General features: G+C 43.4%; 1 protein-coding gene across 1 annotated transcript in view; it reads right to left on the bottom strand.

Moving 5' to 3' along the window:
* Positions 1-26,378, bottom strand: part of plch2a (phospholipase C, eta 2a) — a 192,219-nt gene that overhangs the window by 164,930 nt on the left and 911 nt on the right. Inside the window, exon 2 of the mRNA XM_035739474.2 lies at positions 13,093-13,745. Coding sequence (XP_035595367.1) covers positions 13,093-13,219 — 127 coding nt within the window. The 5' untranslated portion in view covers positions 13,220-13,745. The remainder of the gene's footprint in view (positions 1-13,092; positions 13,746-26,378) is intronic.

The raw sequence follows: 26,378 nt of genomic DNA, 5'->3' as shown, positions 1-26,378 counted from the left end.
CCGTGTGCACTCTGCTCTTCAGCCCAGCAGAGACGTGCAGCGGGTGAGTGAGAGTGAGAGAGAGAGAGGAGTCTATGCATATGTGTGGGGGGGGAACAGTATGCGTTCGTGAGAGAGTTTGAATTGTATTACTGGATGAATGGATGGAAAGAGAAGGGAGAGATGGAAAGAAGGGAGGAAGGTTGTGGACAGATGGAGAGAGAAAGAGGGAGCCGAACAGAGAAAGAAAGGGGGCAGTGAGAAAACAAGAGCAAATTAAATAAGGACTAGAAATGTGAATAAGGGATGAGAGAGAGACAGAGGATAGAGAAGAGAGAGAGAGCATGTGTTTGTGTGTTAGCAGGAAAAAGGGAGTGAGAGAGAAAATGCATGTTTGCATTAGAGATGGTTTATTAGCCGAGCGTTGGCCCCATCACACTTTGGAGAGCTACGCTCAACTCTTCTTTATTGCTCATGCACGGATTCCAAATAAACTGGAGCGCTGAGGACGTGTGTGTGTGTGTGTGTGTATGTGTATGTGTGTGTGTCAGGGCAGCTAAAGTAACAGGGCAGTGGGCCGGGCAGAGCCAACACTCCTCACCTATCACAGCAAAACTCTCTGCTCCAAAAGCACTCCCCACTTCTTAGACCTCCTTTCCTCACGGTATTGTTTCCTGATGGCCCTTAGAAGCTCTAAGTCCAGCTCTGAGAGTACAAGACTGATGAACAACCTCTAACTGAACATGTTTGTTCATTCAACCATGCTCTACATTAGCTCAGCAGAGGCAGCTTTGAAAACAATAGATGTATTTTTTTTCCCCCCAGAGGGAAAACAGATCGATGGGTAGAGGAGGAACCCGAAATCACAGAACCAATGTTATCTGCTGTTTCACTCAAATAGTTTCCCGAACAACGCTCGTTTTAATCCCCTCACAGCTCGGCACACCTCAATTACGCCCTTGTTGTCGCAGGCAAACCCCTTGCTTTCTCACATCTGTGTTCACACCTCCAGTTATCATCAGTCTGTTAATCAAAACACAGGCAAACTCCTTGCTTTCTCACATCTGTGTTCACAAGACAAGCAAAATCAAAACCAAGTTTGATTGCAGAGACTCTTGCTCAAATGACACACGGCAAGAAATCCTTTTTTTTTATTGAAGATGGAAAGGGCTACGCCTTAGCTGAGAGAAATCAAGAAAATCTATTTGGAATTGTTCTCCTATGCTTATGCTCACATTGTCTCCTGACGTATAACTACCTTGGAAAAACAAAACAAAACAGCCGTTGGATGCTTGCGACCTGCCTGACATTAAAACAGGTTTAGCTAGCACAGAAAGTGCTTACATGGACAATGGCAGCTAACCTCTAAATCTTGAACCTTGAAATCTGGGCTTTGCCAATCTACCAAAACACACACCCGGGATTTGCTAAAGCCACCCCACCCCTTGCCTGCCATGTGCCAATGTGTATTTAGAGCAAGAATACTTCAAGAAGGGCATCTCCAATCTCCATTGAACCACACTTCAAACACACCACTTGTTCCTCTGAGACTGCTGCACCCAAAGCCATCCACTTAAAAGGAGATTTGACCTGTGTTGACTCACTTGGCTTGGCTGTGATACTCAAATGTATGTGTGTGTGTGTGTGTGTGCATGTGTGGCTGCGTGTAGTTTGAGTGTGCTCGAGCATATAGAGTGTTTTCAAAATGTGTGTGTGTGTGCACCCAAGCAAATGCGTCCCTGTTTTAAGTGGTTTCCAACAGCTCACATTAGTCGGCAATGACATGCTACAGTACCTGATGTGCAAACCTATGGTTAGCAGATTAGCAGGCTATTCAGTGCTGCATTGTAATGGAGGCCTGTTCTTTTGTATGGCCCGGGACAGCCTCCATCACATTCTCAGCAGCGCCTCATTATCTGTCCAAGGAAAATAGCACTGATACCACTTTGGCTCAGGCCACCAGCGTGCTCTTACCAGAAACATCATCATTTGCAAACTGCCACATGTGAAGGTAATGCATAATATAGCAACGGCAAATACCCCTGGATGAGAGCAGAAGCCATTTGGATGTGGAGGATAAAGAATGGAATATTGGATAAGAATCTCTCTCTCTCTCTCTCTCTCATTTTGAGTTCACATATTAAAGCAACCATTTCACATGTGAGGAGGACAACATATTTTCGTTTCACGTGTGAAAATGCCCCTTTCACATGTGGAAAAACCCATTGGCAGTTTCACATCAAAGAAACCTGAAAAAAAAAACTTTTTTGCAGATGTATTAAAAATATTTACATAAGTATTTTGATCCTTTACTCAGTATCTTTGGCAGCGATTACAGCCTCGATGAAGCTACAAGCTTGGCACACCTGCATTTTGGGAGTTTCTCCCATTCTTCTCTGCAGATCCTCTTAAGCGCTGTCAGGTTGGATAGAAAGAGTCGCTGCACAGCTATTTTCAGGTCTCTCCAGAGATGTTTGATTAGGTTCAAGTCCGGGCTCTGGCTGGGCCACTTAAGGACATTTACAGACTTGTCCTGAAGCCACTCCTGCATTGGTTTGGCTGTGTGCTTAGGGTCGTTGTCCTGATGGAAGTTGAACCTTCGCTCCAGTTTGAGGTCCTGAGCATTCCGTAGCAGGTTTTCATCGGGACCTTTCTGTACTTTGCTTTGTTCATCTTTCTATCGATCCTGACTAGTCTCCCCGTCCCTGCCACTGAAATCCCCACAGCATGATGCTGCCACCACCATTCTTCACTGTAGGGATGGTGCCAGGTTTCCTCCAGACATGATGCTTGGCATTCAGGCCAAAGAGTTCAATCTTGATTTCATCAGATCAGAGAATCTTGTTTCCCATGGTCTGAGAGTTCTTTAGGTGCCTTTTGGCAAACTCCAAGCGGGCTGTCATGTGCCTTTTACTGAGGAATGGCTACCACTCTTATCTTGCCACTCTATCCATAAAGGCCTGACTGGTGGAGTGCTGCAGAGATGGGGGAACCTTTCAGAAGGACAACCATCTCCACAGTGGAAGTCTGGAGCTCTGTCAGAGTGACCATCAGACTCTTGGTCATCTCCCTGACCAAGGCACTTCTTGCTCAGTTTGGTCGGGCGTCCAGCTCTAGGAAGAGTCTTGGTGGTTCCAAACTTCTTCCATTTAAGAATGATGGAGACCACGGTGTTCTTAGGGACCTTCAATGCAGCAGAATTATATTATACCTTATACCTTATACAGACAGGTGTGTGCCTTTCCAAATCATGTCAAATCAATTGATTTGACCACAGATGGACTCCAATTAAGTTGTATAAACATCTCAAGGATGATCAATGGAAACAGGATGCACCGGAGCTCAATTTCGAGTCTCATAGCAAAGGGTCTGAATACTTATGTAAAAAAGACATTTGTTTTTTATACATTTCCAGAAATGTCTAAAAACCTGTTTTCACCTTGTCTTTATGGGTCATTGTGTGTAGATTGATGAGGATATTTTTTTTATTTAATCCATTTTATAATAAGGTTGTAACATAACAAAATGTAGAAAAAGTAATTGGGTCTGAATACTTTCCTAATGCACTGTATCTAGCTAACGTTAGGCTCTGTGTTTCTTACTCCGATGGTCTCCGGAAGAAATTACTGAGTCCTCAGTGTCTGAGACAGAGTACAAATTAATCTGAGACGGACACTCAATATGTGGTCTCGAGACTACTACAACACCGCTATGAACTTTGTGCAAAAAAAAGTAACGATAAACACAATAAAAGTCACTATATTGCAAAACTCATAAGCTGACGCTCTTCTCGGTCGGCGCCATCTTCGAGAGAGAGAAGTTTATAGTCGATCCAATGGCGCGGGCCATTCTACTCTCATTGAGGTTGAGCAGTGCCGTTTCTCTACCCGTAGACAATGGTTAGGTTACCTAATTACGAACAAAGTACTATTTTAGGCATACCATAAAATAGTGGTACGACTGAGTAACATTCTAAGATACCCATTAGAGAGGAGGTAATCTATTCAATAAATACCTATTTGTAGATGACCTATTCTCTCTGGTTTCCATCTGTTTATATGAATAACATACTGGTGTCGTGGACTAAAAGAAGCCTAATCTAGCACGCTCCAGTTCATTACCAAACCTAAATTGAGAGCTGACATTAAACAATGCAAGACGGAGGACTAATGTCAACGATGTGCATACAGATCTTCTCACCTGGGAAAGCGCACACACAAGCAGAGATAATGGGAAAAAGACAGCCAGGCGCATTGCCAAGCCCAAAAGGCATGATAAAGGTAAACACATTATAATGGGAGAAGGGGGAAACAGAAGCAGATCCTTCTTGTGCAAGGCGGGAACGAGGAGGCGTTTGGTCTGCAAAAATCCTGCATTTTCTGCTGGATTCGGGGATGCTGCATTTGCAAGTGAGCAGAGCAAACGGATTTGTCCACCGAGTTGCACCACAGGGTTTGCCTGCAGTGGTGAAATGTGTTTCCGCCACACAGCTTGGACAGGCCCCTTAAAGTATTTTGTTCCTCCTTCCTGTCTCTCTCTGTGTGTGAGTTTGTGCGTGTGTGTGTGTGTGTGTATGTTTTTGAATGGAGTCAGTGTTTAAATGACCATCCCTCCCTCCATTTGGACACATAAATGTTAACAAGTTCTGTTTTGCCTTCAGGAGGTGCTATTAGTTCAGGCATTGAGACATTTTGCTGTTCTGTCATTCTGTCCCAACCAGCAGATCACCCATGCAGTGGAGATAATCATTTCAAGTAGTTGTGATGCATGACACAACATGCTGTGTTGTGTCCCAGGTAGGGACATAACACAATCCTTTATGGGCTTCAGTGATAACATACATTAGATCACATCTGCTTAAGAAGGGGAGAAGGACACTCCCTGTTTTATGTGTCTGTATCACCAAGATTGATCTGCTAACCCACAAGGATGGGAGGTCCTGTTACGTCAGATAAGTATAGGCCTTTTTGTGTTAAGTACAGTAGGATCTGTAAATTGATAGCCTTGCCTATGTCATTTGAGATCAAATGTTTTATATGAGGCAACAGTACAGAATGTCACCTATTTGAGGGTATTTTATACTGTTTCACCATAAAGACAAATAAGTATTTGGACTACATGACTACATCATGCTCGTGAGACTACAAACTTTGTGGATGCATCTGCAGATCGTGTTACTCAAATAAAAAGGTGACGATCTGTACTGTCACCTCATAAAACAAAATCTCAAATCCAAAATCCTGGAGTACAGAGCGAAAACATGTTTTGACAAAGGGAGCTAAATTCAAATTAAGAGTGTCACAAAAGTTCCAAAGAGAAACAGTTTAGAACATGTTTAGCAATGAATAGAATAAATTAAATGAAAGAAAGAGATTGAAGGTATTGCTGATAGGTAGTGGAATATAATTAATCTTCCTGGTTACCTGGAGAATAGACAGTTCTCAGACTTAAGGTGTGTGTGTGTGTGGTGTGTGTGTGTGTGTGTGTGTGTGTTCTTAAAAAAAGCTTATCACCACTTGAATAATAAATCTATCGTTTAATGATTTTCCTAATATAGCGTGTTTAGATGCAGGCTGACCAATCAAAGCTAATGAAATCAAGAAGACTGCTCAGTCAATGTCCCTTTTCCAACAGAGACATCAAAGCTAACCTTGAAGAGATGTGAAGGCACGACCCCAGGGTGAAAGAACAAGGTGTATTATTTAATTACTGCAAATCATTCCACGCCGATGAAGACATTGAATTAAAACGTCAGCTTGAAAAATAGCGACAAGAAACAAAAATGAGCCTGCACAAAGAGAGAAACAAAACGATCCCTCAAGAATTACCGCCCTATATACAAAAATATCCCGCAGAATAAAAGGGCACCATGTGTGCGAGCCATACAGCCAAGGATAGTAGCCCAGATGTGTAGTCTACAAAATGATTGATTATGCCACTAGTTCGCAGGAGAGAAAGTACGAAGACAACCATTGAGCATAAAATGAGTCTAGAGGCTGAGCCTGTTTCAAATGCAATTGAGCAAAGCCCACTGACATCAAGTAAATCATTTAATTCAAGCATTTTATCAGCGCAACATTAGCATTTTGCTGTGGCACTTGGGTGGCACACAGTATATCAGCCACATGGCATCAGAAAGCATGCTACATTTAAGTGATAACGTCCGAGAAGCCGGTGTTTGGAGGATATATTGGCATGGTGTAGTTAGGCCCGAGACCAAGTCATGTTTAAATAATGATTGACATATTTTCATTAAAAACGTTATTTTTAAGAATTTATTAGAATTTCCCACCTGTGGATGTCGGGCCCTCATACCACCCTCATGGAGTCTGTTTCTGACCGTTTGAGCAGACACATGCACATTTGTGGCCTGCTGGAAGTCATTTTGCAGGGCTCTGGCAGTGCTCCTCCTGCTCCTCCTTGCACAAAGGCGGAGGTAGCGGTCCTGCCGCAAAGGCGGAGGTAGCGGACGGCCTCCTCCACGTCTCCTGATGTACTGGCCTGTCTCCTGGTAGCGCCTCCATGCTCTGGACACTACGCTGATGTTCCATCCTGGATGAGCTGCACTACCTGAGCCACTTGTGTGGGTTGTAGACTCCGTCTCATGCTACCACTAGAGTGAAAGCACCGCCAGCATTCAAAAGTGACCAAAACATCAGCCAGGAAGCATAGGAACTGAGAAGTGGTCTGTGGTCCCCACCTGCAGAACCACTCCTTTATTGGGGGTGTCTTGCTAATTGCCTATAATTTCCAACTGTTGTCTATTCCATTTGCACAACAGCATGTGAAATTTATTGTCAATCAGTGTTGCTTCCTAAGTGGACAGTTTGATTTCACAGAAGTGTGATTGACTTGGAGTTACATTGTGTTGTTAAAGGTTCCCTTTATTGTTTTGAGCAGTGTATTTTGAAGGAAGTGGAAAGGCCTACAAATAAAGATGTAGCATTATTCAACGGGTGGGTCTAATTCTGAATGCTGATTGGGTAGAACTGCATTCCAGCCAGTGGAATTCCACTGGCTAAATCTTTGATGTTAAAACTGCACAATTCACTGTCTCATTAGCCCAGCCAAGCAATTTGTAAACTTGATCTCCACTATAAAAAGCATTTAGTTTTCAACAGTGGAGATTTGTATAAACCTTGCTGTCTTTCTGACATTTGCAACATTGTTTCAATAGTCAAATTCGATCTCCAGCTGTCACATAGTGATGAATGTGTCGGGGTCGGGAGTCAGGACGAGACAGACAGGCAGGCAGCGTATCTCACTCACTCACTCAATCAGCTGGCATCATGTTTATGGATATATACAAAGAAATGTCAATTGAAAGAAGGTAGTTAGTTGGCGGTCTTTCCAGCTTCCATTTGAAGTGATTGTGTTAGCTGTGTTGTTGGCTAGCTCTTCTGAACCCCAGTGTCCTGAGGACTGAGCAAATGTTCTATGCCAGGTGAAATCGCTCATTGTTATGGATGTATCCAAACTAAACATCACAAGAAAACAGCTTTAACAAATGCAAATGACGCTATTTTGCTGTTATTCTGGCTGAACTTTTTGACGTGACCTTAAGTTAGACGTAGTTGGCTAGCTAGCAAGCAAGGGATAAGAACGTTAACAACCAGTATGGCAATGGAACAAAAAGAATGAACGACTGGGTCCTGCCGCTGGCGAACAAACGACCATCCGACTTGGCTAGCCACCCTAGATTTGTTTTGGGACGACGTCCACAGGTGGGGGTTGTGCTTACAGCTCAACTGGAGACGCCGTGGAGAACGTTCTGCTGCCTGCAACCTCGTCCAGCATGACCGGTTTGGTAGTGGGTCAGTCATGGTGTGGGGTGGCATTTCTTTGGGGAGCCGCACAGCCCTCCATGTGCTCGCCAGAGGTAGCCTGACTGACATTAGGTACCGAGAAGAGATCCTCAGACCCCTTGTGAGACCATATGCTGGTGCAGTTGGCCCTGGGTTCATCCTAATGCAAGACAATACTAGACCTCATGTGGCTGGAGTGTGTCAGCAGTTCCTGCAAGAGGAAGGCATTGATGCTATGGACTGGCCCGCCCATTCCCCAGACCTGAATCCAATTGAGTACATCTGGGACATCATGTCTCGCTCCATCCACCAACGCCACGTTGCACCACAGACCGTCCAGGAGTTGGCGGATGCTTTAGTCCAGGTCTGGGAGGAGATCCCTCAGGAGACCATCCGCCACCTCATCAGGAGCATGCCCAGGCGTTGTAGGGAGGTCATACAGGCACGTGGAGGCCACACACACTACTGAGCCTCATTTTGACTCGTTTTAAGGACATTACATCAAATTTGGATCAGCCTGTAGTGTGGTTTTCCACTTTCATTTTGAGTGTGACTCCAAATCCAGACCTCCATGGGTTGATCAATTTGATTTCCATTGATAATTTGTGTGTGATTTTGTTGTCAGCACATTCAACTATGTAAAGAAAAAAGTATATTTCAGAATATTTCATTGATTCAGGTCTAGGATGTGTTATTTTAGTGTTCCCTTTATTTTTTTGAGCAGTGTATAACATCACCCTGCCGCCCGTTCATCATCACATAACACCACGTCTACCTGTCTCTATCCATCCATCATTTCTCCATGTTCATCATCCATACAGGTATCAATTGCAGCTCTCTTTCTTCACTCTGCTCCTCCCATCACATATCAATCCACAATAATTGATTGCTTATCAGATCGGAAAAGGAACAATTCGGTTATTTCGCAATTCGGTTTTCTGACGCAATATTTTCCCTAACCACTGTTTAACTCTGTTTGAGCCACACATGCACGCACCGAAGCTCGCACACACACACACACACACACACACACACACACACAAAATCCTATGAATGCACACAGACATTCAAACCCGAGAGAAACACAGAAACACAGACAGGCAGAGAATACCTCACACAAAACAGAGCCTCTAATTATGAATTTTGATCTGCCTAAACACAACACATATCAAACAGAAACTCAATCACCGTATCAACACCAGGTCTCTGTCAAAGAATGAGAGGAATGGATATACCTATTGATGAATGGATCATTTTATATGACAGACACACTTTCTCTCCCTCAATGACTTAATGTCTGCTGGTTTAAGACTAGCCCGGAATAGCCATGGGAGTAACGCAGAGTCAACAATTAATGAATTGTCACGTCTCAGGTTTGATACAGAAGATCTTTATTAGGTACAAAGGTGGCTCCCAGGAGATTACAAGGAATTATACTGACCTCTGCTGGCAGTTAGAGACTCTGCCTGAAAAGGTTTTAGTGTGTGTATGTATGTGTGTATGTGTAGACCCATTGACAATTCACTGTGCTGAGTAAATAACACTAGACTTTAAGAGTTCTCAAAGCACCACATTTTAACTAACTCGCCAATTGGAAAGGAATACTGACAGACACAAGCCATTAACAGACGGGCCTTAATCGTCTCTCACCCTATTCTCTATATAGTGGACTATGTTTAACCAAAGCCCTGTAGGCACAGGTCTACACTAGTGCACTTAATAGGGAATAAGCTGCCATTTGGGACGTAATCCCCGTCCTGCTGCTGTGCCAGTGGTGAGTGACTGTGATTAACAGCTGGTTAGTGTTTGGGAGCTGAACCTGATGTGAATGGGTTGTCAAACAGACATAACAGATGTACACGTAAACAAATAATCCTGTGAGTCAGCCAGTCTCTGTGGGTTCTGTACTGGTGTTACGGATGAGACAGGGTGGTACAAATGGCGAGAGAGAGAGGAAAGAGGGTGAGAGAGACGTTGGTTTTATTATCAAAACTTTAGCCACACATCAGTTAATCCTAAAACACAGTCCAAGACATTATTTAGAGGAGTCACACAGGCATCATCGATTTAAGCCGTGGTCTGAGCCAATCAAATCTCTACCTCCAGCAGAACACCAATTTGCCTCTCAACCCCTACTTGTAATTACCCATAATCCTCCTCTCTGTGGGCTTTTCAGAGCATGTGTGCCGAGTTAAACCGACACACGCAAAGAATCCAAGGCCAGCCGACACCACAGCTGTTAGCATGGCTAGCTGAACACCCCTGAACCAGGGCCGCGTAGAAGAAGGTGCTAGAATGTAACCACAGAGAAGAGAGTGTCTATCCACCTAGCCCTCGGGCTATTCTACAGACACATGCCCTGTTATTAACAGAATCAGTTTAGGGCATATGGCCTTCATTCACTGGTGAGTATTGAAAAAGACCCCCACAACAAGCACATTCAGGCCAGAGATGGTCCCCGGTTGCACGATGCTTCAAAGATGTGATTTGGCTGGCGAGTGAAGCCTGAACGCACAAAGGAGCGGGAGTTAGAGCAATTATTTTGCACTAGCAGAGGGTTTCAGAAGTCCTATATCCCTCATGAACATCCCCAGAGCCTCCTCAGAGGTGGAGGAGGGCATCTTGTAGAGAATATTAGTGCGATGACACCTCCCTTGTAGAAATTACATGACCTTTGTCATAAAGTGTAATACCCTGGGTTTATGCAAAATATACATTTACCTGGCTCGACAGCTGAAATGCGTGCAGGCGTGGAACCAAAATGGTTTGTAGGTATTGGTTCTGTGCATGAGGGCTTCTAATGTTCTTTCAATCTAATCACATAACATTTATGATTTTTGGGCGATTCGTTGAAACAAGCACCACTATCCTGTGTCCGCTGATAACTGCGAAGTAAAGAACCTAAAAGTAGGCTACACATTGCTATGTTATTAACACATCACTTTATTATTCCGCATAACCTCGGAACACAAAAACAGAACATAGCGTTATCTAATTCTGAAAAGCTTTGTCTTGTTATGGGCCCTGGTAGGGTACCTTTTTCTATTGTCTGACGAAAGCAAGGAGAAAGGTGGATTGTTCACCAAAGCATCTGCCGTCTGGCTGAGTGACATCTGTGTCCTTTTCAGAATGCAGATAAATACAAAACCAACGCGCCTCGCTAACTCTGCCGCGCTGCTTCGGAACAATGTATCGAGCTGAATTCGGTGCATATGCTCACTTCAAATCCTCCCGTGACCTTTGCAATGAGTTCGCTCACTCTACAGTGAGCATTGCAACTCCCAGGGCATACAGCTGTGAGGATGCAGCGGAGACTTATGAATTGACTTTAGGACAAAACTGAGATTTCGATCTAAGCCGTTGTCTGAGCCAATCAAATGGACTGTAAAGCTAGAGGGAAAATGTATTGACTGTAAAACTAGATGAAAAAGTAATTGACTGTGTAAACTAGGCTTTAGAGCAAAATATCCCAATCATTTCTATTCACACTAGGAATGTGGGCAAATAAGGAGAGTATTATTTCTACTCCTGCTTGAAAGAATGTCCTTCGGGGATTACGACAAAGCACAACTCTATTTCAGTCATTGTTTCTTACACAACTGCTGTTGACAAATTAATACAGAGAAATGAGTCACTTCTGGAAAGCAAAAGTTGAACATGCATGAATATAGGGGAAACACTGCTTGTTGTAACAGTGGCAGGGCGCTGCTGCTAAATTGTGGCCGTTTTCAGTGCGTTTTCAATTTAAATGACTAAAAACAGATATAATGTATGTGGAACAGATAATGGATCTATATCATTTTTAATAAGATCCTCTTTGAGAATTAACAACCACCAGAATAAAACTAGACAGTCAGGTAGAATCAAACCTTTAAAAAGATGTCATAGTATGTTTTTTTTTGTTAGAGTCACTTAGATGGCAATGGCATAAGAACACAACATATCCTAAGCCATTGCAAAATGTGTAGAATTGCAGAAAACTAGCTTTAAAACCAAAAATGTCTCACCGCCCCTTGGCAAAATTTGGAGAATTGCAGGAAAATAGCATTAAAGTAATTCCCCAGTGAAAATGGCATATCTTATATTCTGTTAACTCATACCCAAATCATGTGGTTGACTATTTGGCCAAAGCATAAATTGGAGAGACGAAAACCCTTCAAAAACCACACCTCAAACTTTCAAGAACGCTTGTTATTTCCTCAAAGAGTATGATGTAATAATCCTCAAGAGAGGATGAGCTGGTCAATCAGCGGTCTAAAGGAGGATGAGCTGGCCAATCAGCGGTCTAAAGGAGGATGAGCTGGTCAATCAGCGGTCTAAAGGAGGATGAGCTGGTCAATCAGCGGTCTAAAGGAGGATGAGCTGGTCAACCAGCGGTCTAAAGGAGGATGAGCTGGTCAATCAGCGGTCTAAAGGAGCATGAGCTGGCCAATCAGCAGTCTATTCGCATTCATATTTTTTATATGACTTGTACAGTATATGCTCACACCATTCTGTTGTTGGGGTGCGCCAACACCATTCCAACACAGAAAAGCTGCTTTTCCACTTTTTGGAAGGAAAACTATTTTCACTCATTGTCATTATAGGTCATATTTCACAGAAATCTGGAAACACAGAGCAGTTAATTAAAAAAAAAAAAAAAACGCTAATTTTGCCACAGCTGCTGAAAAAAATAGGAGAAACACTGATCGAGCCTATAATTATCCAGCTGGCAATTTCTGTTAAATTCACCAACTGAACAATAACGCATAATTCATTCATGGTGAATCAAATTCCTGAACTATGCCTGAATTGAATTGAGATGGTATTGAATAGACACTGTAACAGCAGCTATACCACGTTGTATAAACTGTGCCTAGACTACAGGTAAATTACATAACTAAAGAAAGAGTCATTTAACAGTCAGACTACAGGATGCTTGGCACATAGCTTGGGAATGTGTGGGCTTTAAGATGTTTTTTTGCTCTCTTTCTCTGCCTCGCTCTGTCTCATGCATGCATACTGGAACAAAGCAGGCTCAGTAGTATGGGGTCTGACTCTCTGTTATGTCTGTCTGAAATACTCCTTATCCCAGGCGTGGAGATGATCATCCCCAAAACAACGTACACACAATACATTTCATGTGCACAGCACTCACACACAGACTCTCGCTCTCTCACACTCTCTCACACTCGTTATAGAAGTATAAATAAATAAACCAACCAAAATCCAAAGCCATGGACCTCAGAAACGCTCACACGTACAAGTAGCCAACCTGTCGTGGGCACTGGGCAGCTTTATGAAGGAAACAGGAAATGGTTTGACTTACCCACGTTGAGGACATTGGCGGACAGGAAGTGGCAGCAGGGGAGGCTGGCCGTGCTCACGTAGGAGTCGTTGTCCGTCATCATGGTAACTCTGGACCTCAGGGAGGGGTTGGGAGAGTCCGTCGCCATGGCGACTCACGCTTCAGCTTCCAGGACCAGGATACAGGAAACTTGAGATGTGTGTGTATTACTTCAGGAAAGTGTGCTCTCAAATCGGGAGATATGGCTTAGGTTGTTAGTTTAAATAGACTGATCAAGGGTAAAAAGGGACAGCTGTCTGTTTAGTCTAAGCTTGCTTCGAAACATCAACACAACTAGGAGGCCTAAAACTGTGTCAACAATGTTTCCAGAACGTTTCCAAAATTATGCAGAGCGGAGATATGCCACCTTGTTGCCTGGAGCACAGAACACAGGTCCCAGTTCAAAGGTCAAGGATCAAACAGAAGGGAGGGTCACCACAGTAGTCAGTCCCGTAGTTCACTTTCCATTGAGATGGAGGAGACAGGGGAGCAGTGATGAGCAGTGATGACATCCATCTGATTACAGCACTGTTTCAACCCTGGATACTAAGTGTCTCTGGGCTGCGTGACAAACCAAACGTGAAGAGGCTTAGGAGCCAGGGGATGAGACAGGAGACACAGAGAACAAGTAGCACCTGTTGACCAGAGACAGACGGGAGATGTTAGTAAGAGCTCTTGAGACGAAACAACCAAACACAAAATAACAGATTGCGTGATTAGGAAAGTATCAAATGAGTCACATGAAATGAATACGTAGACCACACCATAGATAGCAAACTGCTATACCTTTGTTGAGCATGGTCCCTGACAAATGAAAAAACTACGTAGATGACACGTATACTTTGCCATTTCGTTTCCTTGGTGTGGGTGCACATGGAGCAAAAGCATTATGATAGCTACATAGAATATCCCACTCATGGAGACTGTGAATACCAGTTTCCACTTTTTCTGTGTGCTTACAGGCCACTGAGCTCCTTTTTGGGGGAAAAAAACTATTTTAAACTCAAATCATATGCCATGCCACAAACCTAATTTAGCGTTGTTGCAAACGCTTTCAAGTTTCATTCAGGACACATCATGTGAGCAGATTTGGCCAGACAGAAGACCTGGACAAGGAAGAAAATGCAGTTAGATCTAAGTGCAAGATACTTCTATTTCCAAGATGGCGTAGCAGTGCAGACGTTGTTTGTCGTTCTCCCGCGTCCTTTTTTGTATACATTTCAAATCTCTTTTTCCATTTTTTAAATTAAATATACCTTCCGGCAACCCGCCTCACCCAATGTGATACGGATCTGCTATTTTTAGACTTTATAGATAGAACCTCCATCAGAAGCTAACCAGCTAATTAGCTACTAGCTATGTTGTAATTGTTAGCCACTGCTAGCGGCCTTTACCTTTAGCACAGACACCAGCCGCTTTTAGCCTGGATAATACTTGCCAGTCTGCACAGCGCGTTATCAACCCTGCCCTAGCATCGAATAGTCCCCGCGATATGCAACGTTTCAGGGCAGTCAGGAACCAATACACACAGTCAGTTAGGAAAGCAAAGGCTTTTTCAAACAGAAATTTGCATCCTGTAGCTTTATCTCTCAAACGTTTTGGGACACTAAAGTCCATGGAGAATAAGAGCACCTCCTCCCAACTGCCCACTGTTCTGAGGCTAGGAGACAGTCACTGCCGATAAAGCCACGATAGTCAAGAATTTCACTAAGCATCTCTCTACAGCTGGTCATGCTCTCCTCCCTGCTACCCCAACTCCGGCCAACAGCTCCACATCCCCCGCAGCTGCTTGCCCAAGCCTCTCCAGCTTCTCCTTCACCCAAATCCAGATAGCAGATGTTCTGAAAGAGCTGCAAAACCTGAACCCGCACAAATCAGCTGGGCTAGAAAATCTGGACCCTCTCTTTCTAAAATTAAATCTGCCGTCACTGTTGCAACCCCTATTACCAGTCTGTTCAACCTCTCATTCGTATTGTCCGAGATTCCTGAAGATTGGAAAGATGGCGCGGTCATCCCCCTCTTCAAAGGGGGTGACACTCTAGACCCAAACTGTTACAAACCTATATCCACCCTGCCCTGCCTTTCTAAAGTCTTTGAAAGCCAAGTTAACAAAACAGATCACTGCCCATTATGAATCCCACCGTACCTTCTCTGCTGTGCAATCTGGTTTCCGAGCTGGTCACGGGTGCACCTCAGCCACACTCAAGGTACTAAACGATATCATAACAGCCATCGATAAAAGACAGTACTGTGCAGTCGTCTTCATCGACCTGGCAAAGGCTTTCGACTCTGTCAATCACTGTATTCTTATCGGCTTTGGTTTCTCAAATGACTGCCTCGCCTGGTTCACCAACTACTTCTCAAATAGAATTCAGTGTGTTAAATCAGAGGGCCTGTTGTCCGGACATCTGGCAGTCTATGGGGGTACCACAGTGTTAATTCTAGGGCCGACTCTTCTCTGTATATATCAACGATGTCGCTCTTGCTGCGGGTGATTCCCTGATCCACCTCTACGCAGATGACACCTTTCTGTATACATCTGTCCCTTCTTTGGACACTGTGTTAACAAACCTCCAAACAAGCTTCAATGCCATACAACACTCCTCCGTGGCCTCCAACTGCTCTTAAAACGCTAGTAAAACTAAATGCATGCTTTTCAACCGATCACTGCCCGCACCCGCATGCCCGACTAGCATCACTACTGTGGACGGTTCTGACTGAGAATATGTGGACAACTACAAATACCTAGGTGTCTGGCTAGACTGTAAACTCACCTTCCCGACTCATAGTAAACATCTCCAATCCAAAATTAAATCTAGAATTGGCTTCCTATTTCGCAACAAAGCCTCCTTCACTCACGCTGCCAGACATACCCTTGTAAAACTGACTATCCTACCGATCCTCGACTTCGGCGATGTCATTTACAAAATAGCCTCCAACAATCTACTCAGCAAACTGCATGCAGTCTATCACAGTGTCATCCGTTTTGTCACCAAAGCCCGTATATCATCCACCACTGCGACCTGTATGCTCTCGTCGGCTGGCCCTCGCTAAATATTCGTTGCCAGACCCACTGGCTCCAGGTCATCTATACAGTGAGGGAAAAAAGTATTTGATCCCCTGCTGATTTTGTACTTTTGCCCACTGACAAAGAAATGATCAGTCTGTAATTTTAATGGTAGGTTTATTTGAACAGTGAGAGACAGAATAACAAAAAAATCCATAAAAACGCATGTCAAAGATGTTATAAATTGATTTGCATTTTAATGAGGGAAATAAGTATTTGATCCCCTCTCAATAAGAAAGATTTCTGGCTCCCATGTGTCTTTTTTTCAGGTAACGAGCTGAGATTAGGAGCACACTCTTAAAAGGGAGTGCTCCTAATCTCAGCTTGTTACCTGTATAAAAGACACCTGTCCACAGAATCAATCAGATTCCAAACTCTCCACCATGGCCAAGACCAAAGAGCTCTCCAAGGATGTCAGGGACAAGATTGTAGACCTACAAAAGGCTGGAATGGGCTACAAGACCATCGCCAAGCATCTTGGTGAGAAGGTGACAACAGTTGGTGCGATTATTCGCAAATGGAAGAACACAAAAGAACTGAACCTCCCTCTGCCTGGGGCTCCATGCAAGATCTCACCTCGTGGAGTTGCAATGATCATGAGAACGGTGAGGAATCAGCCCAGAACTACATGGGAGGATCTTGTCAATGATCTCAAGGCAGCTGGGACCAAAGTCACCAAGAAAACAATTGGTAACACACTACGCCGTGCCTGCAGCACCAGCAAGGTCCCCCTGCTCAAGAAAGCACATATACATGCCCGTCTGAAGTTTGCCTATGAACATCTGAATGATTCAGAGGACAACTGGGTGAAAGTGTTGTGGTCAGATGAGACCAAAATGGAGCTCTTTGGCATCAACTCAACTCGCCGTGTTTGGAGGAGGAGGAATGCTGCCTATGACCCCAAGAACACCATCCCCACCATCAAACATGGAGGTGGAAACATTATGCTTTGGGGGTGTTTTTCTGCTAAGGGGACAGGACAACTTCACCGCATCAAAGGGACAATGGACGAGCCATTTTCCATCTTATCTTGGGTGAGAACCTCCTTCCCTCAGCCAGGTCATTGAAAATGGGTCGTGGATGGGTATTCCAGCATGACAATGACCCAAAACACACAGCCAACGCAACAAAGAAGTGGCTCAAGAAGAAGCACATTAAGGTCCTGGAGTGGCCAAGCCAGTCTCCAGACCTTAATCCCAAAGAAAATCTGTGGAGGGAGCTGAAGGTTCAAGTTGCCAAACGTCAGCCTCGAAACCTAATGACTTGGAGAAGATCTGCAAAGAGGAGTGGAACAAAATCCCTCCTGAGATGTGTGCAAACCTGGTGGCCAACTACAAGAACTGTCTGACCTCTGATTGCCAACTAGGGTTTTGCCACCAAGTACTAAGTCATGTTTTGCAGAGGGGTCAAATACTTATTTCCCTCATTAAAATGCAAATCAATTTATAACATTTTTGACATGCGTTTTTCTGGATTTAAAAACAATTCTGTCTCTCACTGTTCAAATAAACCTACCATTAAAATTATAGACTGATAATTTCCTTGTCAGTGGGAAAACACAATCAGCAGGGGATCAAATACTTTTTCCCCCTCACTGTAAGTCTTTTCTAGGTAAAGCTCCACCTTATCTCAGCTCACTGGTCACCATAACAACACCCACCCGTAGCACACGCTCCAGCAGGTATATCTCACTGGTCATCCCCAAAGCCAACACCTGCTTTGGCCGCCTTTCCTTCCAGTTCTCTGCTGCCAATGACTGGAACGAATTGCAAAAATAGCTGAAGTTGGAGACTTACCTCCCTCACTAACTTTAAGCATCAGCTATCTGAGCAGCTTACCGATCGCTGCAGCTGTACACAGCCCATCTGTAAATAGCCCATCCAAACTACCTACCTCATCCCCATATTGTTTTTATTTACTTTTCTGCTCTTTTGCACAGCAATATTTCTACTTGCACATCATCATCTGCACATCTATCACTCCAGTGTTAATTTGCTCAATTGTAATTACTATGGCCTATTTATTGCCTTACCTCACGCTATTTGCACACAGTATATAGACATTTGATATTGTGTTATTGACTGTACGTTTGTTTACGTGAAACTCTTGTTTTTGTGGCACTGATTTGCTTCATCTTGGCCAGGTCACAGTTGTAAATGAGAAATTGTTCTCAACTGGCCTACTTAGTTAAATAAAGGTTAAATATATATTTTTAAAACATCATAGGGTATTTTGATACAAATGTGGATGCATATCAATGAGAGATATATAATAAAAATGCCATTTAACAGACGCTTTTATCCAAAGAGACTTAGTCATGCATACATTTTAAGTATGGGTGGTCCCGGGAACCAAAACCCCTATCCTGGTGTAGCAAGCACCATACTCTACCAATAGAGCTACAGAGGACCACAATTAGAGAGAGAGAGAGATAGAGAAAGCGAGCGAGAGACTTGTAAATTCACAAGTTATTCATAACAGGCTGGAGGGAATAAATCTCAGTTCCAGGTTAAAAATACCTTTCATCTTCAATAGAGCACATACACGGTGTTGGTGAGAACGCAATCTATCTATTCATAGTCAAGAGAGGAGATCAGTGGCTGTGTATCTTCAAGCGGGCACCAGACGAGACACCTAGACTTACTGTCTGCTAAGGCCGAGAGCAGGGGAGGGCATGTTTTGTACAACACCTATATATGAACACATCACACTAAATGTACCACATACTTAGTAGTGTCAGAACACCAATGCAAACATGCACACACACACACACACACACATACACACACAGTCCCCAAAGATCCTTATTAGGGAGTGGTAATAAACCAATTCACACATTACAAGGACAAGCCTTAAAAAAAAAAGACAGCCAGCGAGCGCAAGAGAGAAAATATGACATGAATCATCATTGGCTCTTAGCAGTTTGGCTCTTGGTAATTACACTCATACAGGGGGTGATGTCTCAGGAGCCAAGTGCCTTAGCTCTGATTTTGTCATGACTGTTACAGCCATGTGTCTAACCTGGTTTGGGTTTGAATGACACTAAGGAGATTGGAGAGGGAAAAATGCTGCTGGCTGTATTATATCAACATCTCAGATTGCAGGCCTCAAATCTTAATTATCTGATACTAGCTGAAGTAACTTAATGCACAAATACACAGTAGCCCACTAATTACCCATTTCCAACCGAAGCAACTTCTCCACTCGGCTTCCTACATAAACAATTGATGTTTATCTACCTTTACGTCGCTAGCATCCGCGCCACATTCCTCAAACTAATCCAACCATGGAGACGATGGCTTCAATGGCTTACAGTAAATACTGTTACTCCTTCACCAGAAAGTCCTTCTTAAGCTGCCAGTACTGTGCTGTCTGTGAGGACAGGCTGCTGTGTTGTAATGCTACTGCTCCCAGGTAAAGAGAACAATGTGTAGTGAGGGTGAGGGTTAAACTCAGGGGTTTGGCTGTTGGCTGGCTGGTGGGCTGAGACGTGTTCAGAACTGTTAGGAGGGCGGTCAGACTGAACAGAGGTTGTCTTGAGTGCAGGCCCGGGCACGCCTGCCTCACACATAGACAGAAATGCTTGATTGTGTGTGTTTTTGTGTGTGTGTGTTGGGAAGGGGAAAATGCACCTAACCCCACCCACGAACGGGCTCTTGCCAAGAGTATGACAAATCCTTCTATGGGAGAGGAGCTTCTGTCTCCCTTTCTTTAAGCCCAACCCAGGATGTTTACTCTCTATTAGTGCAGGGACGGTGAACACATTCTCACTCCCTCTTCACTCGCAATGACACACTACTCCCTATAGCGCACTCAGTGTTTCCCCTATATGCAAATCGTGACTCCCACTTTTTAGTTTTATTCAATTATTTGTTTTGATTTTTAATCTTAAATCATTTTTTAGGATGTTAAACGTTTCCAGTGTATACTTAAACGACCAGATATAATGTATAAAAATTGAGTAATATGTTTTTAAATACGATCATCTTTGAGAATCACCAAAATATAAAGTAGACAGGGAGAATCTAAAATTCCCAAAATGGCATGGGGCCCCCATTGATTTTGTTATAATTTTTTGAGTCACTCAAAAGCCATGGTAAAATTTGTTTTAAAACCGCAAATTAGTGATCTGCGGGGCGGGTGGGTTTAGGGCAGGGGTGTCAAACTCAATCCATGGAGGGCCTAGTGTCTGCAGGTTTTTGTTTTTTCCTTTCAATTAAGACAATCAGGTGAGGGGAGTTCTTCGCTAATTAGTGACCTTAATTCATCAATCATGTAGAAGGAGCGAAAACCAGCAGACACTCGGCCCTCCGTGGAATGAGTTTGACACGTGGTTTAGGATCATTAAATATTGTGTGGATGAAGGCCGGGATGGCGGCGGGCAAATTGAATAAAGAGAAAACAATACCTTAAATCCATAAATGTGTCATTCTTGTGCAATTTATACAGTATCTGTAGGCTACATTGAGGTTTTTCTTTCATTATTTTTGCGTATCCGGCATTAGTGTGTTATCATAATCAAGATGGGGACTTCAAAGTTCTATGGCACATCATTGGAACTGGAGCTTACTGTTCAGATGGGTTAAATGGAAACTGAAATCTGGACACCTCTCACAGAGCCTTAATATGAACTCCCCGACAGGACTGGAGAAATATGATTTATTTCAGCATCTTGAGAGAATGTGAATGCCAGTTAAGATAGCACCTCTACAGATGGTAGTCTATATTTAACTGAAAGCTTATCAGAAACATGTTTGGTCGTTTTCACAGCCTTTTATTTCTTTACAAACAGATTTTTTTTTTGTTATTTCATTTTCTCCCCGGTCCCTAAAAATCAGAGATGTCAGAGAACACTGGAAACACTACTAATGTCAACAAGATTACATCATTCATTCTATCAATTTATGACATTCTGGTGAGCAATGGTTTATTTAGCCTTCTTGGGCAACAAATGACAGAAGAGAAGCTATATATCCTTCCTGTTTGGCCCTGTCTGGGGGTGTCCTCGGATGGGGCCACAGTGTCTCCTGTCCCCTCCTGTCTCAGCCTCCAGTATTTATGCTGCAGTAGTTTGTGTCGGGGGGCTAGGGTCAGTTTGTTATATCTGGAGTACTTCTCCTGTCCTATTCGGTGTCCTGTGTGAATCTAAGTGTGCGTTCTCTAATTCTCTCCTTCTTTCTTTCTCTCTCTCGGAGGACCTGAGCCCTAGGACCGTGCCCCAGGACTACCTGACATGATGACTCCTTGCTGTCCCCGGTCCACCTGACTGTGCTGCTGCTCCAGTTTCAACTGTTCTGCCTTGTTATTATTCGACCATGCTGGTCATTTATGAACATTTGAACATCTTGGCCATGTTCTGTTATAATCTCCACCCGGCACAGCCAGAAGAGGACTGGCCACCCCACATAGCCTGGTTCCTCTCTAGGTTTCTTCCTAGGTTTTGGCCTTTCTAGGGAGTTTTTCCTAGCCACCGTGCTTCTACACCTGCATTGCTTGCTGTTTGGGGTTTTAGGCTGGGTTTCTGTACAGCACTTTGAGATATCAGCTGATGTACGAAGGACTATATAAATAAATTTGATTTGATTTGAGAAGCTGCATGCATCTGACTATAGACAAGTTGACTTACAAATAGCCAATCAAAATGTCTGAAATTGTTTTCCGAAATATTTCTAAATCAGGCAAAATAAATCCTTCCCACAGTTCCAAAAAAATCGTTCTGCAGTCGGGTGCAGGTGAACAAACTGCTGACCCACCCACCACTACAGCAATTTTTCTCTCAGCCCAATGACAGAATGTGTAGATTTGCAATGAAACTAGTTAAAACTGTAAAACAATCTCTCAGCCTGTCACACCCTGATCTGTCTCACCTGTCCTTGTTATTGTCTCCACCCCCTCCAGGTGTCACTTGTTTCCCCCAGTGTATTTATCCCTGTGTTTCCTGTGTCTCTGGGCCAGTGTATTTATCCCTGTGTTTCCTGTCTCTCTGTGCCCGTTCGTCTTGTATGTCCAAACCGATCAGCATTTTTCCCATTTTTCCTGCTTTGCCTTTTCTCTTTTTCTAGTCCTCCTGGTTCTGACCCTTGCCTGTTCTGAACTCTGTTACCGCCGGCCTGACCATTCTTCCTACCCTGACCTCAAGCCTGCCTGCCTGCCACTCTGTACCTCATGGACTCTGATCTGGTTATGACCTTTTGTCTGTTCACGACCATTCTCTTGCCTATTCCCTTTGGATTTATTAAACAACTCCAACCATCTGCCTCCTGTGTCTGCATTTGGGTCTCACCTAGTGTCATGATACAGCCACATGACAAAATGTGTAGAATTACAGAAATTTGCTTTAAAATTAAAATGTTCTTTCAGCCCCATGGCAAAATGTATACAATTGCAGAAAATTAGCATTGAAAGTGCATTTGTTTCACCCAGTCCCATGTCAAAAATGTGTAGAATTGCAGGAAACTAGCTTTTAAACTCTAAAAGGTTTTCTCCACCCCATGGCAAAATGTGTAGAATTGCTCCTAGAGCAGAGTTATGCGACACACGCACTGATAAAAGACGCCTATACCTGTAAGACAGCTTCCCCTCTTTTAACGCCGTCTCTCAATGTCACAACAAGACACAACACAGACCACAAAATGAAGTACAGTTCTCGTGTAGTAGATGAGTTGTAACCGATTGTGCCATAAACCACCGAAGAGACAGATTGAGCTTTGACACTTCCATCACTATGGCTGAGTCCCAAATGACACCCTATTCCTTAATGTAGTGCATTTGGGAGTCTGTCTCCTTGGTTGTTTACAGCACATTCGGTGTCGGTTACAACTCGCCTACTACACGAGTACTGTACTTTTGTGGTCCCTGTTGTGTCTTCTTGTGACAGAGAGCTAATCGGGGGGAAGCTTTTTTTTTTTACAGGTATAGTGGTGTTTTATCCACCCTGGTGGTCAAAGGCTGTGGACACAATGGCTCTTTCACTTTTAGTAAGTACTACAACGTTACTTTTACAGAACACACACACAATGGGTCTGGTACAAAACAGGCTTCCACCGTACACCACAGACTGATGCTGAGGGAAAATTCATTGAGTTTCTTCAGAGCCCAAGTTCAAAACACACAGGCACATACGGTATATTCAGACATGGCTTTCGGCTTGTGCGTCTCCAAATTGTGTAAATGATCTCACATGATCTGATATCATTGTTAGATATTGCTATACGTTAACATTATTATTCACATCACTACAGTGTGGCAGGTTGCCTCGCAGTTAAGAGCGTTTGGCCAGTAACCGAAAGGTCATTGATATGAATCCCAGAGCAGACTAGGTGAACAAAATATGTCAATGTGCCCTTGACTAAAGGCACTAAACACTAATTGCTCCTGGATGTCGCTCTGGAAAAGAGCGTCTGCTAAATGACTAAAATGTACATTCAGAATAAATAACAAAATATGTTACAGTTGGGCGTTATACATTAAACCAGTAACTCAACTTTTTGCCATTGTGTTGTGACCTCTCCAAACGCCTTTCAAATGTTCCTAATGCAGGCTTAATCCACAAAATTAACTAAATAAATGTTTATTTCCACAGACCAGTCTTTAATTAATTGTGAAGAGGCGGCACTGGCTACCACCCAACAGTTGGTCGTCCTTACCCACCCGTTACATAGGAATCACTGTCTTTAAACTGAAAGGGGCAAATCCTAACTTAAGGTCTCTCACTGACATCAATGCATGACTAAGTGAAAATGTGAAAATGAAGTGGAAGGTATAAGCCCCATAATGATTACATATGTACAGAACCCACTGTCTCCTCATCAGGCTTGCGGCAAGAAGTCATGTGTTTCCTGGGACTCGGAACATCTACCTTGGCAGATGACAGCGGTGGAAACGGTATTTCCTCACTAAATACACTGGTTTACAGCTGATTTATAGCCTCTTAGCACATCAACCTTTAGCCTGCGGCGCCGCAAGGCTAGCTCTGCCACTCTAGCATTGAAGACCAACACATGGGACTCAATGACACTTGCTACTGTATTTTATTTAGTTAACCCTTTATTTTACTAGGTAAGTTGACAGAGAACATATTTTTCATATACAGCGAGGACCTGGTGAATTAAAGTTGCGAGATAAATGACAGGTTTGGTTGTATAAAAAAACAAGAGGAAAGAGTGTGTTCACAGGAGAAATCAGACCCCTGAAGTAACATGGAGTCTCCTGTTCAGTTGGGCCTCCTCCCCTTTGCAGTGGGTTACATGTTTGTTTTTCCTCACTCTCCCAGCTATAAGGTGTTGAGTTTCAGCGCCAGCCAGAAAATCCCCCCTAAAAACCTCAAAGGGGTGAAAACCTACACCGCATTGACTAAACGCAGCAACAACTCCACAAAGGATGTCTAACCTGCTCTTCCAATCAAATAGCACTGTTGTTAAAGACTGTTGGGGTTGTGATACAGTACAGTCCCAATAGTTGAGTTAAACTGGGCTTGTTTGAATGGCGTCTGGCTGTACAAACCGCAAGGGAGAGACTAAGCACACAACACACCCACACCTGAATTGCACAGGAAAGATTATTTTACCAATAGAAGTCCATCCCTGCTAGATAGTAAAAGTAGATTTGCCCTCGCCACACCTTTGTGGTGAGCAACAGCACTGATTTATCTGTAAGTAAGACAGGCAAGAAATAAGAACGGTGATATGACATTACCTTTCTGAGAGGAAATAAGAGGCAGAGGACACAGCCAAGTCTAGCCTTGATGTTGGTGTGTTTTAGTGTGTGGCGTCCTGCGAAAATTCCCCCACTTGGACAGCTTTACAACTCTTATCCCCACACACCTCCGTAAAATCCCTCACACACACACACACCTGAGAAGCAGCACACACTACTGCAACAGCCGGAAGTGAGTTATGTCATTTCAATGAGCTTTGTCTATAGCGGGTATTCATACTGGTGTGCGTCAACGCAGACAGGACATGTGAGGGCAAAGCCCGAGGTTTGGTAGGGGAGGGCCAGTACCTGTACCTAGGAAAGGGTGGGGTGGGGTCAGCCGTGGGTGGTGAGCATGCACCAATACAAATCTCTCTGCCCCCTATGGCAAGCAAAGAAAAAAAACATACTGCGCTACTACTCTTTGACAAGGGGAGATTGATTCAAATTCATTTGAATCTTTTTCTGCTCGTACCGTCATGAGCTGTCACCAAGATTAGATCAAGATGGAAATTGAAACAATTTAACAATAGGCTACGGGTAAGACATCTTTCCTTGCTGAGTGTGAGGTGAGTCCTTCTATAGCATGTTTTCTTTTGAGACTAATACTTTTGCAGACAATATTTGACTACTTCAGCATTTTAGAAATGTTTTCATTTCAGGGAAGGAGTAGGTTATGCTGTGATTGTAGGAAGATAAGGAGAGTAGCCTATTTATTACAATGGACTGATACAGGTCTGTTATGCTAAGTTAAGCAGAGGGACAACACACACACACACACAAATCATATTAGTCACATATACATGTTTAGCAGATGTTATTGCGGGTGTAGCGAAATGCTTGTGTTTTTAGCTCCAACAGTGCAGTAATATCTAACAAGTATTATTTAACAACAATACACACAAATCTAAACGAGGAATGGAATTAAGAATATATACATATATGGACGAGCAATGTCAGAGCCGCACAGTTAACATTGTTTGCTAGCGGCGTGTTCGAGAGTCAAATTAACTTTCCCGTGGCCGATTTGGAAGGCCCTACTGTGCAGGGTACTGGAAAGGTCATGCAAACTTCAAAAGGGATGCATGTGGCAAAATACAATCAAGAGAAAAATAATATAGTAATCACAGGCTAGAAAAGGTCCGTCAGAAATGTACTTCTTACATATAAAAGCATTGCGATGTGTTTTGCATTGGTTAATATTCCGTTGGCATCAAAGGAACATCAAGTGTCTATAATACATGTCAATGTTATATCATGATTTTCATTCTATACGGAAATATGTTTTACAATTATGTCGTTCGAGAAACTGCTACTTGTTTTTTGTTCCCACAGTTCGTCTACCTTATTCATGAATCTTCCACGAACACAATGGCAATGTTACCACAGCCTTATCCTAGCCTTAACCACGCACACACTACACGCATGCACACACGCACGTAGACACACACACAGTGATGTGGCTTCACACATGTAGCCTTCCTCAGAGGGCAAAGTCCTGCTGGAT

This window comes from Oncorhynchus keta, chromosome 27, assembly GCF_023373465.1.
Source record: "Oncorhynchus keta strain PuntledgeMale-10-30-2019 chromosome 27, Oket_V2, whole genome shotgun sequence".
Lineage (NCBI taxonomy): Eukaryota > Metazoa > Chordata > Actinopteri > Salmoniformes > Salmonidae > Oncorhynchus > Oncorhynchus keta.
This window is presented reverse-complemented; position numbering and strand designations above follow the sequence as displayed.